General features: G+C 35.9%; 2 protein-coding genes across 8 annotated transcripts in view; one reads left to right on the top strand and one right to left on the bottom strand.

Annotated features, from left to right (window-relative positions):
- csnk1a1 (casein kinase 1, alpha 1) overlaps window positions 1–17,794 on the bottom strand; it is a 32,512-nt gene extending 14,718 nt beyond the window's left edge. The window contains exons 1-5 of one of the 3 annotated variants that reach the window (XM_073067644.1): window positions 17,506–17,793; window positions 17,244–17,350; window positions 11,572–11,698; window positions 8,574–8,672; window positions 3,778–3,861 (exon numbers count right to left, since the gene is read on the bottom strand). In XM_073067644.1, coding sequence (XP_072923745.1) covers window positions 3,778–3,861; window positions 8,574–8,672; window positions 11,572–11,698; window positions 17,244–17,350; window positions 17,506–17,628 — 540 coding nt within the window. In that variant the 5' untranslated portion in view covers window positions 17,629–17,793. Of the gene's footprint in view, window positions 1–3,777; window positions 3,862–8,573; window positions 8,673–11,571; window positions 11,699–17,243; window positions 17,351–17,505 lie in introns of all 3 variants that reach the window. The other 2 variants (XM_073067645.1, XM_073067646.1) reach the window with 2 other exon arrangements.
- A 34-nt stretch (window positions 17,795–17,828) lies between these two features.
- Window positions 17,829–18,737, top strand: part of arhgef37 (Rho guanine nucleotide exchange factor (GEF) 37) — a 184,815-nt gene continuing 183,906 nt past the window's right edge. For all 5 annotated transcript variants that reach the window (XR_012101618.1, XM_073067638.1, XM_073067642.1 and 2 more), the window contains exon 1: window positions 17,829–18,088. The gene's annotated coding sequence lies outside the window, so the exon portion shown is untranslated. The remainder of the gene's footprint in view (window positions 18,089–18,737) is intronic.

Here is an 18,737-nt window from a genome sequence, read left to right on the forward strand (position 1 = left end):
TCAATCCATATCTCCAAACTCACATGGGGCTGTAAGGAACATTAATTTTAATTTTAAACAATTAAAATTAAAGATCCTCAGTAATTGGTAAGTAAGAGCAACTGGAAAAAAAGCACAATATTTCTACCATATTAATGAGCTAACTAATTCATAGAGTGGATGCTGGTTAATCAGGGCAACTCAAAGAATATAAACTAATCAAGAAAACTGCTGGGAGTGCCTTCGTTCGTTTAGGACACTATACTACTTAATTGAGGCAGAAGACTGTTGCCAAATAGTTTCTAACTAGTGTCAGTTGCGTACATTTGTGTGGTTGCTAGATGTTACACCATAGAGTGAACAATCTTTAAATAGTATCAGCTGCATGTGTTTATGTTTAAAAAAATCAATTATTTTTCCCCCCATTTAAAGTTGGCAAGAAATAAGCACTAAGACAATTCAAAACTGTTTCAAGATTGAAGCTTGCAGATGCCAGAAACAGCTAGGAGTGAGAATGAAATTATTTCACTACTTCAAATTAAGAACTAAGAATTTTAAGGTATTGACAATCATCTTGAACTTACAATGAAAACAAAGATTTGGAGGATGCAATCTTTCAATAGAATTGTATAGTCATTCCATTATCTGCACTAGATATCTACGCTGATTTTGTTCATTGCATTCAGTGCAAGAATTCCTCCATCAAAACTATTAAGAACTAACAGTTTTACAATACTGTAATACCATTGGTAGTGTTCCAATTTGTTCTGTATTTTATTTTAAACACGAAACTTCATTCAGTTTTAGTTTTCTTTAAATATATTTTTAAACTATTTCCATGAAACTTCTGCTAATTGGGTCAATATATACTGGCCCTGATGTGTCCCACCCAATTAACCGAAATCCACTGTACTGGAAAAATACCATTAGCATATGATCTTTGAACAAGGAGAATAATACAGAATACTTGTTTACATTCTGGGGTAAAATATCTTTCAGCATTATTCTTTTTAATGTTAAAAAGGTTATTCTTTCAAATAATCCTTTCAACCAAGATTTATCAAAATATTAGCCATCAGATATTTTGCTATTCTTAGAAGGGTCTCTCAACTTCAAATGATTGAACTTTTAAAATATGAAGCAGCCAGATATTCCTAGACACAATGTTTGCATGCATTGTCACACAGTGTGTATTCTTTAATTACAAATATCCTATGCAGTTACAGAATAGCTGAAGTATTGCATAATTAATAACAGGCTTGATCCCATCAATTGATCCTCAGATTTTATTATTTTCCTTCAGACAGATGAAACCTGTTTGAAAGAAAATCAAAACTACAAATGCCGAAATGTGATACAAAAAGCACAGACCATTGGAAACAATCAAATAGCTGAGCAGATTTGATGGACTGAACAGCCAAATTTTCCTCCTGTCGTATGGTCTGAACTTGACTGTCAATCTGACTTGCTAAGTGCAAGATGTTTTCCCCTAATTTTATTTTAAGATTTCCATCAGCTTTTTAAAAATAAACTTCTATTGGCTTCATCAGTTAGGACATTTGTATTTTCAAGTCTCAATTAAGTATCTTTATTATACTGAAATTAGTATAATTAAAATACCCAAAAAGGGCATGGGAAAAATAAGACTGATTTCAAGAAATAAGGGTTAAAAGTGCATTAAATCAAGAACAGGGCATTGAATCTTTAAACATCACATCTTTTTAAAAAGTGATGTTCTGATACCAATGAATAACATACAAATGGTATTTTTAATAGACAAACTACACCAACACATTATTACACAAGTTAGATTTGAAATTATTACTAATTGCTTCATATAGAAATAATGAAGTCTTCAATGCATGCCAACTTAAAATATCCAGATCTACTCTGTAACAGATTAAGTTACATTATCACAGCATTTTAAATTACTGCAATTTAACACTAACAAAAATATCTTATATACCCTCTGCAGTAATGCATTAATAAATGCTAAAGCTGTTAAAAATATTTAAGAAACAAGATACAAACAATAAAACCTATCTGATCATTACCCTTTTGAACAAGTCAACGATTTAACATGGAACAGTGAAAAACAGACAGGGATGTCAAAATGTCTGGTAGAGAAAGGTTAAATTTAAGACAAGACTATATTTAAGTTATAAACATATGACTAATCATGAATACAATACTCATGACCAAATGGAGTTGGAGCATTTTGTAAAATAAGCATTTAATCAATTCCTGCCATCACCTTTTATATACTAGTTGAAACATGCTCAAAATTAAACAGTTTTGACAAATCTCCAGTTGGTAAAATGCAGTTCCAGGCGACAGGTAATTAAAGCTCACACTTCTGTATTTAAACTTTAAATGCTACACTAATATTTCATTTATCAGCAACAAGCATATTAAAGACAAGCTATTAAACTCTTCTACAAGGAGATTCCTTTCTCTCTGGATTCCTGATGACCAATAAAACTTTTCTTTTTCTACACTACACACTTGTTTTCCCGTCACATCCCTGTTTTCATTGGAGATCTCAGTTGAAACTAATAAAAACCAAAGTAGAAGCATCTGGTGGGCAAATTTACCTAGAGCAAACTAAAGTATTTAAGGCTGGATTTCAGCAATGAACATTCCATTTTATTGCCATAGATTGTCCTCAAATTGACTTTTCTCCCACACCCATACTAAACTTGTAGGGGAGTGTCTAATCATTTCAGTCTCTTAAGATCTGTCAGTTGGGCAGCAAGACTCAAGCCCCAGTGACAATTTGGCTTAAATCCGTACACTGCCGATTTCCACCCCTTCCAGGAGACAAAGTTAGGGCTAAGCTTCTTGTTAAAAGTGTCTGATATTCAGAAATATACATGGCATAGAATTGCAGAAGACAAATTTCCTAGAAGGGTAACAGATCTGTGACATTGTCTGTATCCTTGTTTACCAGAAATAAATCTAGAATACGCTGCTGCATGCAAACAATGCAGACCCACTGTAAAAAAATCTCATTCTTTATCTATACTGGTAAACACAATTCAGCATTTCTGTAAATAATTAACTTGATCCAATATTGTTTGGCACTGATCATTTCTTTCCTAATTTGTGTTTAATGCTCAACTGTTCAATGCAACTTCAGTATGAGCCCCTCATCTTCATTTTTTGCATACATGACACATCCTCTTATACAAAAATATTCCATATTTTCTGAAATAATATCTTAACTTATCCCAAAAGAAAACACATACACATGTTCTATTCTTAGCAAATCTCTTCAAATATTCGACACTACTACAAAACCGGCAACTTAACCCTACATTTCTATAAAACCACTTCCATGATGGCTGGTTCAAGCCCCAAATGAAGATCAGCACTTCAATTTGCCATCCTGCCCTAACCCAACCTTTACTTCTGCCAATTCTCACTATGGAATCATAACAAATCAGACTTCCAAGTTAGACATCTCCTACCTAGCTAGTTCTGAGAACATCAATGCCAAAATTCTGACAAATGTTGTTTTCTCCTAACCAAAATTCTCAAGAAAAAGGCAGAATGAATGCACAGATATGTTGAAGCATACAAGGTTACATAAAGCTGATAATACTACAGCTCAATTTTAATTGCACACCACAGCTGGAAAAGAACGAGAAGAGCAATCGATAGTTAATAGAACAAGAAATTTTCAAGCAAGCAAACATGTTTACCATGTATGTCTGAATAATGCCAACATAGGTAGTGGTCATAAATCTGATTGGAAAAATGAATTTGGGGTGGCTTGAGTAGGAGACAGTTTCAGACCTGATTTAATCCTGAGAAAGCTGGGTCGTGAGAAGGGCTAACAGTCATGCTTCTTTTCCTCTTCCCCACTGGAGATTCTAAACACTGAACAAATGAAGATTGTGGCAGTGCATGAACATTATTGCTGACATAGAAAGGCCAGCGCAGACAGGCAACACGGAGGCTTTTAAGAAGGGGTAGCCAAATGCCATCCATCTTCCCAACATCAGCTCTATCAATTTTGTGTCAAAATCTAAGCATTAAAAAAAAATCGAAACCACCACAGTGCTTTCAAAATGAAGTTAAAAGCATAGAAAAGCTTTGGGATTGGTTTACACACAATGGCTAATGAGGAGAGGGAGAAAGATCACAGGTTGCATTGGTTTAATTGTGTTAGGGTATAGCACAAATGGCAGTTAAAACTATGAGCACTGTGCTTATATCAGTACATTAGCTGACATTTGGTGAACTTAGTCAACTATGTCCCGTGGCCTTAGGTTATTAACGTACAAAGCACCTAAACAAGGTCAAAATATGATCAATATCATGCAACTATATTAGGACTGCAGATCTTGCAGACAATTCTGTACGTTCTGAAACTTGCAATCCTACCGTCCTAAGTTTTAATTACTTTGCTGCATCTCTAAGTTCAGATAGCAATTTGAATGCAATGTTTTAATACAGCCCCACGACATTCAAAATGGCACTATGAATATAGTAAATTATCAGCATACAGAAGAACCCATTTCATATAGAATTTGAAATTTCCAATGATAAAATGCTACATTAGTGCAAGGCCAAAATAGCATTGTGACTTATTAAAATGAAAATTCCTTTATATGCATTATGTAATGGATGACATGTCCTTCAGTAAGGAAGAGGTAGAAGGCATTTAGGCAAAATAATGTTAAGTTTTTAATTGTTAATATTGCATGAGACGCATGCTAAATTAGAATTTAAAAGAAATAACATTTCACTGGATTGCAGGTGTAAATTCCTCTCTCAATTAAACATGGATCTGATGCCATAATTTATAGCTCATACCTACAGAATTGTGTCTGCTCTTGCTTTAAATACAGTACATTTTCACACAATTCTGAGCATAATGTTATGTCTACACAATATTTACAGTGCTTTTTGCTTATTATCAATTCTCTCTACACATTTATGCATGCTTAGGAGATGAGCAAAGATTTTAAAACAGCATGACAACAGATTCCCTTGAATCAAACACAAAGTTATCACTGAGTGCTGACCACTATAAATATTCTTAAAAAAAGGATGCAAATATCTTTCTTCCTGTGCTTTGTAAATGCACTTCCGTCCACTTTTTCCAAAAACACTAATTTCAATCTGGGACATCGCTCCATGGGTAGTACTCTTCTAGTAAGACTTGCGCATCCACAAAGGGAATATAATTCACTGGCCGCACCTCAAAAAGTCTTGTTCCAACACTCATCCCAAATCTGCATGTGCAGATATTCTTGGAGGGATCAAACAAAGAAACCTAGTATGATCTAGATTTAGTAAGGGAAACTCAATTCAAGAAGATTAAACAAAGTAGAGAAACAAAAAAAAGCTTTAAGAATAGTCAAGGTATAGGGCAATATTGTTAATTTATGGCTGTCTAGTTAACAAGATAGTACAAAGTTAATCTTGCAATAGAAAAATCAGAAGCCAGAAATCCAAGAATAATGCAAGTTAGTACTGTTATAAATATTTCTGATATACCAGCTGGTGAATTGCATATTAGACATACAGTATGTATCCAACCGATTAATTTTTACGCTCTGCTCAGAAGGTATGTATGCACTGTAATCTATTATGTAGAGCACAATGTATTATGCCAGTTTACTTACACCTGCTACTTATTAATAAAAGTATGGTCTTTACTGAAAGGAAGTCTGTCTGCTGGAACACAGTATAAACTTTTATACTGAGCTACTGCTTAGAATGAAGTATTTGCACTAATATTGTTGCAGTTAGAATAAATTAATACTCTTTGCAAGTATACCTTAAAAATAAGCAATGAGTCACACAATTCCAACGCCACAAATTCCATTTGATCCTTAGAAATTTTGAGGCAAAAGATATGTTGACAAAATCTACATACAAAACAAAACTTTGGAATCGTTCATTTAAGTGATACAAAATTATTTTGTCCTTCACCCTTCCTCATTCATTTTTAAATCTGTCAGAAACTGCAATTACATTCCCACGTGATAGATTAACCACCACAGTTCCTATAGCTGAATCATAGGGATTGCACCAAGCACTCGTACATTTCCCAAAACCAGGAAGAAAAAAAAATGTTAATGCATCCTTTTCACACACATATGCAAAAAAAACTTGGCAGAAAGATGCAAATCAGATCTTTAATCAGAAAAATGAACAAAGAAAAAAAGTAATGGTTAGCAATTCTGCTGGTGATTACATTTTGTTAACAAGTATTACTGAGACATACAAAAAAAACAATGAAAATTTTGGCTTTAATCTCTGATCATTTTTGATTAATGTCAGAATGTGGGTAGACAGTGGGAGCAGAGTCCCATGACTAGAGGATAAGGCAAAAAAATCATGATTATCTATTATTATTCAGTAAGCCCTTCAGAAGAGGAAAATTCCAACATGGATGCATAAAAATAAAATAGGGGGCAGGGAAATATGATGAACATTGTTTGCCACCAGACTGTCCAAGATTACATGGAAACCTTCCCATTAAAGGTCTACCAATATCTACAAAACCATTACCATGGTACTGCTGATGACAATTGTTTTTAAAAGATACAAAATATTTCTAAAAATCTAGATTTTTTAATGCCAACCAGACAGGAAAGGTCTCTATTAGAGACGTGCAAAGACTTTGCATAATAAAAAAAAAATCTGTGCCTTTGAAGAGGCTGAAATAAAGAGAATGTTTCAGAGAGGAAAGCTTTTCTTGTGCAGACAATCTTCCTTTAAGGTTAAAGTTAATAGCCCCAAGTTGGCATTCATACAGGCAGACTGGTAAACACTTAAAAGGGAATAGCAGCACCTAAAATGGGTGAGGTGGGGGAGGAGTACATGCTCTGGAGATATCAATATCCGACTAGCAAAAAAGGAGTTTCTTTAAAAAAGGCTGCTTGGCACTCCAGAAGTTACATTACTAAAAACAGGTCCAATAAATCTTCAAATGCAGCATGCTTAATGTTGCCAATGCTGCCTGTCTGCTCAAGCTCAAAAATGACAAAACTTCAATCAAGCACACAAACATAAAAGGCTCAAATTTTTTTTCCAATGAAATAAAAGAGGAATTAACATCACAATTTATTCTAGTGCCAATAAACAGGCTTTTCAAGAACGATAAAAATTTACACATTTAACTTCTGGAACTTCCATACACAATTTAATTTTATCTAATATGAAAGGGGCAATCAAGTACAATCATGTGAAATAAATGAACAGTTTGGCTAATTTACTTATCTGCACTGATTTTGAGTTCCAATCCCATAGGATTATCAGAAATGCATTAAATAAATAACTGGTAGTCAACATATAAAACCATACCGGCAATATCAGTTAACTGCCATAAACTACTAAAATGGAAATGAGATGTTTTGTTTAACAATTAAGGAAATTTAAATAGAATACATCATAGCTGCCATCATTCAAAAAGTCAAGAAGGATCTTAAATAAGTGGAGAAATGACAAATGAGAATTAATGCACGAAATACAAAAGGCTGAAATTAGATTGAGGTGGATCTTTTGCTGAATAGGAAGGTTAAGGTACCAGTGCAGCAAAAAAAGTAAACATTGGAATGACGGGATGAGTCAGATTTAGTCAACACTGCTACTTTTTCTATAACTTTCTAATAATGCCCAAGTACATAATGATAGGTCATTATCTTCCCTCCCCCACCCACATTTCCAAAAGGGAAAAAGTGGTTGGAGGGCAGATTATATAGTTAATTCCAAAATACTTAAAAACATGGGACTACCCATAGAAAAAAAGGTCACGGGATACATTTCCACATGAGCATTTCTGACATATAGAGCTCAAGCACAGATGAAATGGAAAAGAGGCCAAGAAGAAACAATTGCAATAAAAAAAATGGTAAAATAATAAAAAAGACAACTAATGAAGCATAAAACTTGAATGGATTTTAAATAGGCTGGTAAATGGAATTTAGCAAGTCTAACCAAAGACCTCCTTCTACTAAAAACTGTTACTTATACTTCAAAAGTTGGCAGATCAGTTGATGCAAAAATTCATACATATAGGCAGGTTCACTCACAGCTGAATGTGGGACATAATTCAGCAACACAAAACCACTTTCAAAAATTAATGGTATTGGCCCTCTAATTGCAGTTGTTTCAGTTCTAGTTGACTTTCTGTTACATCAATTTTAAAACTACAAAAAAAAAATTATAATGAATGGGGACAGGGGAAAATGGAGAGGTACTTGTTCATTTATTTTACATGATCTATTGCAAGTTGACCTTGAGACATAAGCTACTGAAAAAAAGCTTATTCATTTTAAGAATGACCTTGTAATATCTAAATGATTTGAGCTTCCATTTAAATGACACTGGTAATAAATAATTACATTTTTATCATTTTGGTTTTGAAGTTTGTATTTTAAATTTAACAACTTTCAGGTTCATTTAAAAGTTCCAAAATTAAATGAAACGTGCTAATTTTCACAAAAAGAGTTATTTATTCTATTGAAAATGTTCCTTCTAAACAGTGAAGTCATTATAGCAATGAACTTCAGTGCAATTTTCTTTCTTCCTAAACTGTTCTTGATAACAATACATAGTTTAGAATGAATACTGACCTTATTACAATGACGTCCAATACCCATTAGAAAGTTGTCTGGTTTGATATCTCTGTGAATAAAATTCTTTGTATGCACATACTCAATTCTGCTGATCATCTGAAAAACAGATACAAATTTTCATACAAACAAAAAGTAATATGAAGCTCAACCTTCCTCATTCTCACTTGAGGAATCATTGAAGTAAAAACATTTCAATTAGCATAACATGAATTACAATAACCTTGCCAATCTGTACAACAAGCATTTACTAAACAAGCAGATACACAAACTATTGCTTGAGTGTTCAGCAGTTAAGTATTTCTACACATTGGCTAGTTTTGCTAAACAATCACTTTTGACATTTTTAAATTCTTTGACTTGCATAAAAAAAGCTACCAGGAAAAAACAAAAATGGCATAGGACAAACCAACTTCATGAGTTTAGAAGAATAAAGTGAGTTATGAAAATGTATAAAAAATTTGGAATTGACACGCTAGATCCTGAAAGCTGTTTCTCCTAGTTAAATCATCTACATGAAGAGTTACAGGCTACCTGAAAAAGACTGAGATTAGGAATTTCTTCATTTGATAGTGAACCTTTGGAATTCTTCATCTCAGATGAGCAGAGATGTAAAGTCCCCCCTACCCTTCCATAGACATGGTTAAACCCCAATGATTCATACACTAAGGAAATTGACCTTTGTCAGCTGTACTGAGATACAGTGAAAAGCTTTTGTATACATGTCACCTAGCACCAAAAGAGACCATTCCATATTGAAGTACTAGAAGAGAAAGAAAAAGCACAATGCAGAATAGAGCAACAGTTAGAGAAAGTGCAATGCATATAGACAAATAAAATGCAAAAGCCATGAGGAAGTAGATTGAGAGATCAAGATTTAACCTTAATCATAAGCAATAAACCCTGGCTGAACTGTTAATATAAAGGCCAAAATCATTCCCACGAAAGCCATTTCCATTGTCACCAGCCCAAAACTGAAATTCCACATACGTGGAAATATTATTACGAAATAGATTTCCTTAGCTTTCACAAATGAAATGCTATGTCAACATCAAAAACCTTGGACCTCCCTTACTAAGCTAGCATCAGCACTTGAAAAGGAAGGTCAATGCAGTAGCTTCGCCCTGATGCTGAAGAGCCGAAATTTTTTCAATCCCACACCAACTCCTCTCAGCTTTGATAATAGGTCAATGGTTCATTTATCAGCTGTACAAGATATTCAACCCAAAGCTTGAATTACCATCAAATCTATCAGCACTCAATCTTTCCTCCAAAAGATAAGCATTATTTCAATTATCATAGGTAATGCAGAAACTCAAGCTGCAACACAAATGCTAGAGGAACACAACAGGTCAGGCAGTATCTATGGAGGGAAATGGATAGTCAACGCTGCAGATCAAGACCCTTATCTGGTCCAAGTGAATACTTTTGACCCGAAATGCCAAACGTCCATCCCCTCCACAGAAGCCACCTGAGCTGTTGAGTTCTTCCAGTGCTTTGTATTGACGCAGATCGCAGCATCTGCAGTCTCACGTCTCTATAATGGGGAAACTTTGCTAAGTCAATAAATGGTGTTTGCTTCAAACTCTATTTCATTTACTACATCAAAACACAAATGTTGATCTAAAAAAAACCCAGAATAGAATTCAACTACCACACATGCAAATTGGTTTCTCAATCTGCAGTTCCAGCAACTACTGCCTCACTAGCACAGCACCACGATCTTTGAAATCTAACCCTAAAATTCAAGCAGCAACTGGTTGCATCCTGTTAGTTTATTCACAGCACAAACAGAACTGTTGGCTTTTACATACAAACCACAAACTAATCCATTAGAATATCCACTGGAAAATACAAACCTAACTAGTTTGTATTAGGATTAGTTTGATAATGAAGAATATTCAGTCCAATAAATCCTTCACTACTTAAGCCAAAGCTGGCTTAATGTTTCTTTGAAGATGACAAAGTTACAAGAATTAATTCTCATGTTCAGTGGATTCTGGTTAATGGGGACACATTGGGAGCAGTACAATTTGGCCCAATTAAGTGGCCAATTAGCCAAAGTTTCATGGAAATAGTTTAAAAGGTAAAAAAAAACAAATTACCATTCAACTGAATAACAAATTGTATATACAAATGAAATCAGAACAAATTAGAGTACTATAAAATATTAATTTCTAATAGTTATCAATGGAAGAATTCATTCAGTGTACGTTGCCGTGTACACTGCACATGCAACTCTTGCTTTTTAAAAACCAGAGAAAATCTGTAGATGCTGGAAACCTGAACAACACACAAAATGCTGGAGGAACTCAGCAGGTTGGGCAGCATCTACGGAAAGGAGTAAACAGTCAATGATGATGAAGGGTCTCAGCCCGAAACATTGACTGTTTATTCTTTTCCATGGATGCTGCCTGGCCCGCTGAGTTCCTCCAGCATTTTGTGCATGTTGCTATTTAAAGATCGTTCACTCCAAGTAAAGTTTAGTGTCTAATGGCCACACAAGTGGCTGGCTGCTTATGGCATTTCTGAACTAGAATCTGCAGTGAACAAATCAGTTCTGAATTGTCTTACTGCTTTTTTCTCACCAACTACAGTGACAAAAATCACTGCTTTTTGAACACACATGCAACTAACCCCATTTAAAAACTATTCACTATCAGCACACAACTGTTCAGCAACAGTCTCCTGTTCCAATCAAGAGGCCTAGTGTCCCAAAAAAATGAAGGGAATCCAGGCTATTTTCTCCATTGGTTTTTGTTGTTTTTTTTAAAAAAAAGTTGTCCCAAATAAACAGCTGGCTCAATTAACCAAAATTCACTATATATTCTAATTACAGTAGAATAATAACACACAAGTTCCATCCATCAATAACAAATATCCTGCTGAAGCTCAAATGAATGTCACTCTATTCCAATGCATTGAGTACAGCTGTTACTAAACAGTTGTGTAGATCCACTTAGGAGGTATTGTACCTCCTCCCCGCCATGTTTCTCACCTGATCAGCTAACATCAGAACAGTTTTCATCGTGAATCTGCGTGAACAGAAGTTAAAAAGATCTTCAAGGCTAGGTCCAAGCAAGTCCATAACTAGGACATTATAATCCTTTTCTTGACCATACCACCTGCAAATTAAAAAAAAAAATTAGCTAACTTTACTTCTGCATGCTGTGACATAATCATTTTGCACAATTTTTTTTAGAAAAAGTTAAAAATTATAATGTTGGGGGATTTGACTCAATAAACATAATACAGCAACAGTTCACTGCTTGAAATAAGAATGCCAGCATATTTGAAACAACATTAGAATTTGTACAATGCATAACAAGAGTAGCTATATTAACATAGTACTTCTAATAAAGTTAACAGTAATTTTGTGTCTTAATACAAAATACTATTTTGTTCCCCCCCCATGGAAAAATAATTTCACAGCTCCAAATAGTAACTTATTCTTAAATAATGTGGTGCCCACTGTGCAATGTTAAATATGTTGAGTAGTTTTAACCCTAAACTACAAATATTAAGGTCACAAATCATGTAAGTAACCGCAGGCCATTCATTATAAGTTCAAACTATTCCAAGTAGATACCAGAAAGTGTTATATAGTTCACTCAAAAATAACAACAGCTGGGAAAGAGAATCTTGAGTTGCAGTAAGCACTCAGCTACAGGACTTGGGTTGCATTTTTGCAAAAACTGAATGAAAAGTTCATTTCATTAAAAGTGGAATCCATGTGCTTTGATATCCAAACCCAGTATCCTTTTGGTACCTTCTATTTCATACTCAAAATTATTTGACACAGGTCAAAGAATGCATCCTTCCCTGGAAGTGAAGATCCACCTTCCCATATTTTGAAACTCCATAAGGATACAAATATGTGGGTTTTCTCAGGGTCCTCCAGTTTCCTCCCACAGTGCCGGGACATTCCAGGTGTTAATCGGTCATTGCAAATTGGCCTATGATTAGGTTAGGGTTAACTGAGTTTGTTGGGGGATGCTGAGCGGATTGCCTCGAAGGGCTGCAAGGGCCTACTCTATGATGTATCGGTCAGTAAATAAATTTTAAATACATTTTCTACAACTACCAAAAAGATTTTTTGCATGTACTGTACTAAATTTTGTGATTACCTAACTGACAATCTGAGGATCTAATTAACAACCAAAAAGGACAAGTAGGCAAAGAACAAATTAAAGCAGTGGAGGCCACCTCACTAAATATACTTAAGACAAGTTTGGATAGATTTTTGCACAAAAAGGCAAATTAAGGGTTTTGGGGAAAAGGCAGGTTAGTGGAGTCCTTGGCTAGATCAGCCTTTACCTTATTGAATGGCAGCACAGGCTCGATGGGCCTGACGTCCTTTTGGTCTCAAACAGACAAAAATTAAATTTGCAAATTCTAATAGGGTTTCTCATAGGAAAGAATTTCAAATTACAGGATTGAAACTGTTTCAGCTATTGTTACTGCCTTGAAAAGTGCATTTCCTGGATAAATTCTCACTAAAAATGATCAAGTGATGACCATAAAGTGCAGCAGTGATAAGAAATGGCTCAAGAATATTCACAAGCAGCCCATCAACATTTTTGGTTACAAGGAAAGAAATCACAGATGGTGGAACAGACAAAGTAAGATATTACAGCGCCAAGCAACACACACAAAATGCTGGAGGAACTCAGCAGGCCAGGCAGCATCTATGGAAAAGAGGACAGTCAACATTTGAGGCCTAGACCCTTCGGCAGGACCCTTGCTTGGGTCTCGGCCCGGAACATCGACTGTACTCTTTTCCATAGATACTACCTGGCCTACTGAATTCCTCCAGCATTTTGTGTGTGTTGCTTGGATTTCCAGCATCTGCAGATTTTCTCCTTTGAGATTTGATATTACAGTGCCAGACAGAGTGCCATATAAGACTCAACAGAAACAACTACTAGGTACACTTTCTGTGTGCCAACCAATATCAGACCAGGCTTGGGAGAAATATTGGGAAATACATGGTAAAAGTGAATATTAACTGAGGTAGCACTAGAAAAAGAGCCGTTTCTGAAATGGCTTTATCAATCAGCACATTTATATGAACAAGGAAGCATTGCTGGATTGAGTTCTATGGAATAAGGTGTGTCAATGAGGAAAAACTTGGGTAAGAGTTATTACTAGATCATAATTTAGATTAGAAATGGAAAAGATCCAGGAGTAATCTGGAATAAGAGTAATTCTCAGAATTGGATAAACCGATCTTTTGTGGCAAGAACAGAAATTAACCTAAATTACTCTTGAAAAAGCTGCCATCTACTTAATGAGTCAAGTGGCTGTCTTCCACATCTAAAAATTCTAGAAACAATATTAATCTGTCATTGTTCCAAACTACTGGCTTTTAAACAATGGCAACATTGTGCACAATTGATTTGAAGTCTGAAGCAACATAAAAGAAAAGTGACAACCCTTCAGTACCATGAAACAACTTAAATTTGACAGGTCAAATCCAGAGATTGGAGTTGGGTTAAATTGGTAGCACTTGTACATTTGAAACAAAATTAAACCAAAGCACCAATCACTCATCTATATTGGTACATCCAATTAAATGACAGTATGCAATATTAAAGATTTTGCTAGACCGCCTCCATGTAAAATATTTAATTGGTTACCATCAAGCTTTACCACAGACTTATAATAGTGAAAAGACTCAAATGATGATACTGCATTTTCTAATCAGTTAGCCTATTTGACTGAAGGGTCTGCCATTATACTTTCGCAGATTACCGACCTCCATTCAATCTTACAAAGCCAGCTGCTCAGTATTTATGCCTTTTACACAATACAATGATGCTCCCTATCAAAACTGCCATAAATTTCGTAAGATACCTTTGGTGAAAAGTAAAAGTGCTTATTCAACTACCTTAGAAACTTCTACCAATTTACATAAATTTATGTTCCACTAAACCAGAACCTATTGTTTATTTTTTTCCCTCTCTTTCCTCAATACTGGCAGTCATATCACAAATGTGTACACAAATCAGCTACTACAAATGTGATGGCACCTACTTAAAAGTCACATTTAAATAGAGCTGGCAATTCTTTTTTAGTCTAGAAATTCTAACGGAGCAAATTTTTCAAATAAAGAGTTTCCTTTAGAAGAGACAGGTCATCAAATGACCCTCAGTCAGATGGTAAAGAAAATACAAATGCTAACTGTTTACTTTCCATCATTAGAATTACCACTGATCCGGGCCAATTTAAACAAATTCTACAGTACCATTCAATAATAAATGACAACTTTCCTCTCTGCTTCCTACGTCCTCATCCAAGTTCCTAACCAAACCACCTAGTCATGTCATATCAGTAACATGTTATAGTTGATTAAATCAAAATGATGTCAAAACTTCAGGAAAACAAATTACACTTGGGAGACTACAAACTCCAAAATAACAAAAATATAATTAAGTGTTGAAAGGATGTTTTCACTATTACAAGTACCATTCATGCTTTATGAATCCTAAAATATTTAATTCCAACTAAAATAATTCCCTAATTAAGTCTGAACAAATCCTGTAACATAAAAAGTACATAGCTTTTTATTCCAGCCCCCTCCAACAATGAAGGAACGTAATAAACATAGAAGGATTGATCATTCAGCCTAGCAAGCTCACTTCCTCCACTGGTTAACTGACTGGTTCATACTTAATTGGTAGAACTTGCACTTCATTAATGGTCCAGATTTTTGCCAATGTTTGGGAACAATTTTCTGGTTTCACTCAAATTTCCTAACTGCATTTTACAATTATATCGCTTGCTCAATGCCCTTAACACTTACATTTGAAATTAGATACATACTTTAGATTTTGCATTGATAACTCAATATTCAATCTTCTGCACAAGCTCATTATTCTGTGCCCAATCACCACAGAATTCATTTTGATGTCTGATCACAATTTGTACCTGTTTTAGGTTATTTGGGCACTATTTTGCTTCATCACAGTTCTTGGAATCAAAGTAGGTCACAGTTACACCCAAAACTGATTTTTTTTAAAATCGTACCTTATTTTAAAACTATCCAATTTAAAAATATAACTTTACCTTTAAATCATGACCCTGGCTAGATAAACACTAGTCCCCTATTAGCAATACACACAAACGTAGTTCAACTTGGCATTACTACAGAAATCAATCACCAAAATCAAATTCTTTTTTACTCCTTCCAAAGATCTTCTCTCAAAATGATGGGAAATTATGAATTATGTATAAACCACATAGCCCTTCAGGCTTCTCTACCATTTACTAAGACATAACCAAACTGACTACAATCCCACTTACCCATAGCAACAATGCTTAAAAAAAAACTCCCTCTGCTTTTACTGCTGCTTAAAGATGATTCCAAAGACGAGTTTTCCATTAATCATGGGAACAACTGGTCAAAGCTATATGTGCTCACTTGCTCAGCACCATCTGAAAATTCTCACAGCTTACCAATTGATGTTAAACTGACAAGCCTCCCTCTTGATGTTCCGCCTCCACTTTAATAGCAAAATAATTTTCCAATCACATTCAATTTAAATTTTAGAAAATAAAATTTCTCTCAATACCGAATGCAAGCAGGATCCTCCATTTTGAATTTCATTACTTTCTCCATTTTTAAACAAAATTTTAGATCCTCTAAAATCATTATGATTAAATTTGATTTCCCCGAATTTTGGATTATCTTTACCAGATTTGAAAAGGCAAAACATAACAATATCTGACATTTTATAATTGTCCACCTGCACTGCTACTGAATGAGTCCACCTCCTCCCTTCCTTCAACCAACCCCAATGTCTCATTTCTTAAAAAAGCTTATGATACAACTCAAGATTTTTGTACTCTTATAATATTCGTTGTAATTTAGCAAGCACTTTATTCTTGATACTGACTCTTACCTCATCTATTGACTTAAAGCGTGCACTTAGTTTCATTGTTCCTGAACAATAGTGAGGCACAGGTGAGCCTCCCTTAAACTTAGGCAAAAGTTGAACGATATAGGAAAGGCCTGCCAAGTTACAAATGAATCCCTGGTCTTTTCTGAATTCTGGCTGACATCGGTTATGAACGGGCATACTGATAGTCTCATTATTTCATAAATTTCTGACTAACACAAAGAAATACAAAATCCTGCTGGGTGAAACTTGTTTCCAATCACGTCGATCCGCCATTTTATGACATGCCCGTACAAAACATAACAAAAGAGCAGCCATTCCACGAAGCCATTCCTATTGTATGCAAGAACGCAATAAAAATCCTTGGGCATAGACACAAGTTTAGTGTCTAAAAATCACCTGCAATAAGAAAGTGTGGTGATTTGTGATAGAGCGAAGTACAATGGAACAGAAATAAAGGACACCGCCAGTAGGCCATAGAGTGACTGCTTGAAGAGAAAGTGATTGCTAGAACGAAGTTTAGTCTTTATTTAAGAGCAAACAGTTCATTATACGCGATCAATTCGAGTAAAATTTGAATGGGGATGGGGGGAGAAGAGTGTGTGGAAAAATGAGGGACACAAATCAGTTTCCCAAAAGCCTTCAGATTCAGCTGAGGAGGGAGGAGCGTGGGGGCAAAAGGGAGGGACCAGGTCGGCTCCAGCACAAACGCGAAGGGGTGGTGTGATGGGGAGCGGACACAGAAAAGAAAGTTTTAACATGAACATACCGGATGTGCGGGATACCGACTCCTCCCTGCAAAATCTTGTACAGTTTACTCTCGTAGAGAAGCTGAGGATGCCTCGCTTTCTGTGATTCCAATTTCACGGCCACCTCCTAGAAACGTGATGGGAATGAGGGGGGGGGGGGGGTGAGGGGAAGAAATGAAGGATTGAGGGTGGTGGGGGAGAAAAAAAAGCTTCGTCAGCCGATGAGAGACAGCGACAAGCGGACAGAGCGGCGATACGGGGCGCCGGGCAGCGCTCACTCACCTCGCCGTTGGTGATGTTGATCGCCAGGTAGATATCCCCAAACGAGCCGCTGCCGATCTTCCTGACCAGTTTGTATTTTCCACCGACGATAAATTCCGCTTTCGAACCACTGGCGCTGGCCATCCTCGCTTAGTTTCTCTCAACACAAAGACAGACGAAGCGCAAACATATAGAAGCCACCGAGACACGTCGCTTTCGCACTATAAATTATTCCGATCCGTTTCCTTTTGCCCCCCAGAACGCCGTCTCTCCCTAACGCTCCATCTTATCAAGTTCTTTCTTCTTTGCAAAGGCTTGTGGGGCGGGGAGACCTACGTCATCGCTTTTTACAATCATCATCTCGTTCTCGCGCTGGTTGCCATGGCGATATGACCGACACCCCTCATGACAACAGACGGTGACGTGAGGGGGCGGAGCCATACTGTATTGTGGGTTATGTAGTCCGTGTGAAGGCTTATAAATTTCAGGATGTCGGTGCTGCTTGGTATATTCGGAATGCAAAGCCCCTTCAGTTTTTGGTGATCTGAATCAAAAGCAGAAAGCGTTGGAAGTGGTCGGACGGCATCGTAAAAGAGAAGTCAAGGTGAATCTTGCATGTTAAAGGCCTTTCATCAGAATGGGCTAAGATCCGGTTTTAATTCCCTCCTCCCCCCACCCACCACACAAAGAAAAGGTGCACTCAGCTGTTTGGAAAGTGCAACTTGATCCGTTTTTTTAACTGCGGCGTTTGTGATGATGTGATTAGTTCCACTCTCCAGGCAAGCTAGAGATCAAGCAAGACGTGATGCTTTCATTGAAAGGTGCTGCCTGATGTGTTGAGAGCAGGAAACTCGAAAGTACTCATTCCCTGAAGCTGATAGGATGGGTTGAGGCCTTTTAATTTTTTTCAGAAATGTCTTAAAAATCAGGATGCTGTTAGAAGACGAGCAAACGTAATAAATTAATAAATTAAGGAGTAATTCAAAGTTGTTATAACGATGGTTGGTACAGCACAGTTTGTTATGAGCCTATATTCATTGTAGGTGCAGATGCATGGGCATACGATACGATAGTCTAATCTGACAGTTAAATATACATGTTTACAGGACCTACGCAGAATCTCAGGATGTAAATAATATCATTTATTGTCTATTCAAAATTGTTTAGGATATATAACCACTCTTGAATTGCTGCAGCTGTGTGTTAAAGGTCCACACAGTAGATATTGGATAGAGTTACCTAATTTGTCCCAA

The sequence above is a fragment of the Hemitrygon akajei genome, chromosome 15 (genome assembly GCF_048418815.1).
Source record: "Hemitrygon akajei chromosome 15, sHemAka1.3, whole genome shotgun sequence".
Lineage (NCBI taxonomy): Eukaryota > Metazoa > Chordata > Chondrichthyes > Myliobatiformes > Dasyatidae > Hemitrygon > Hemitrygon akajei.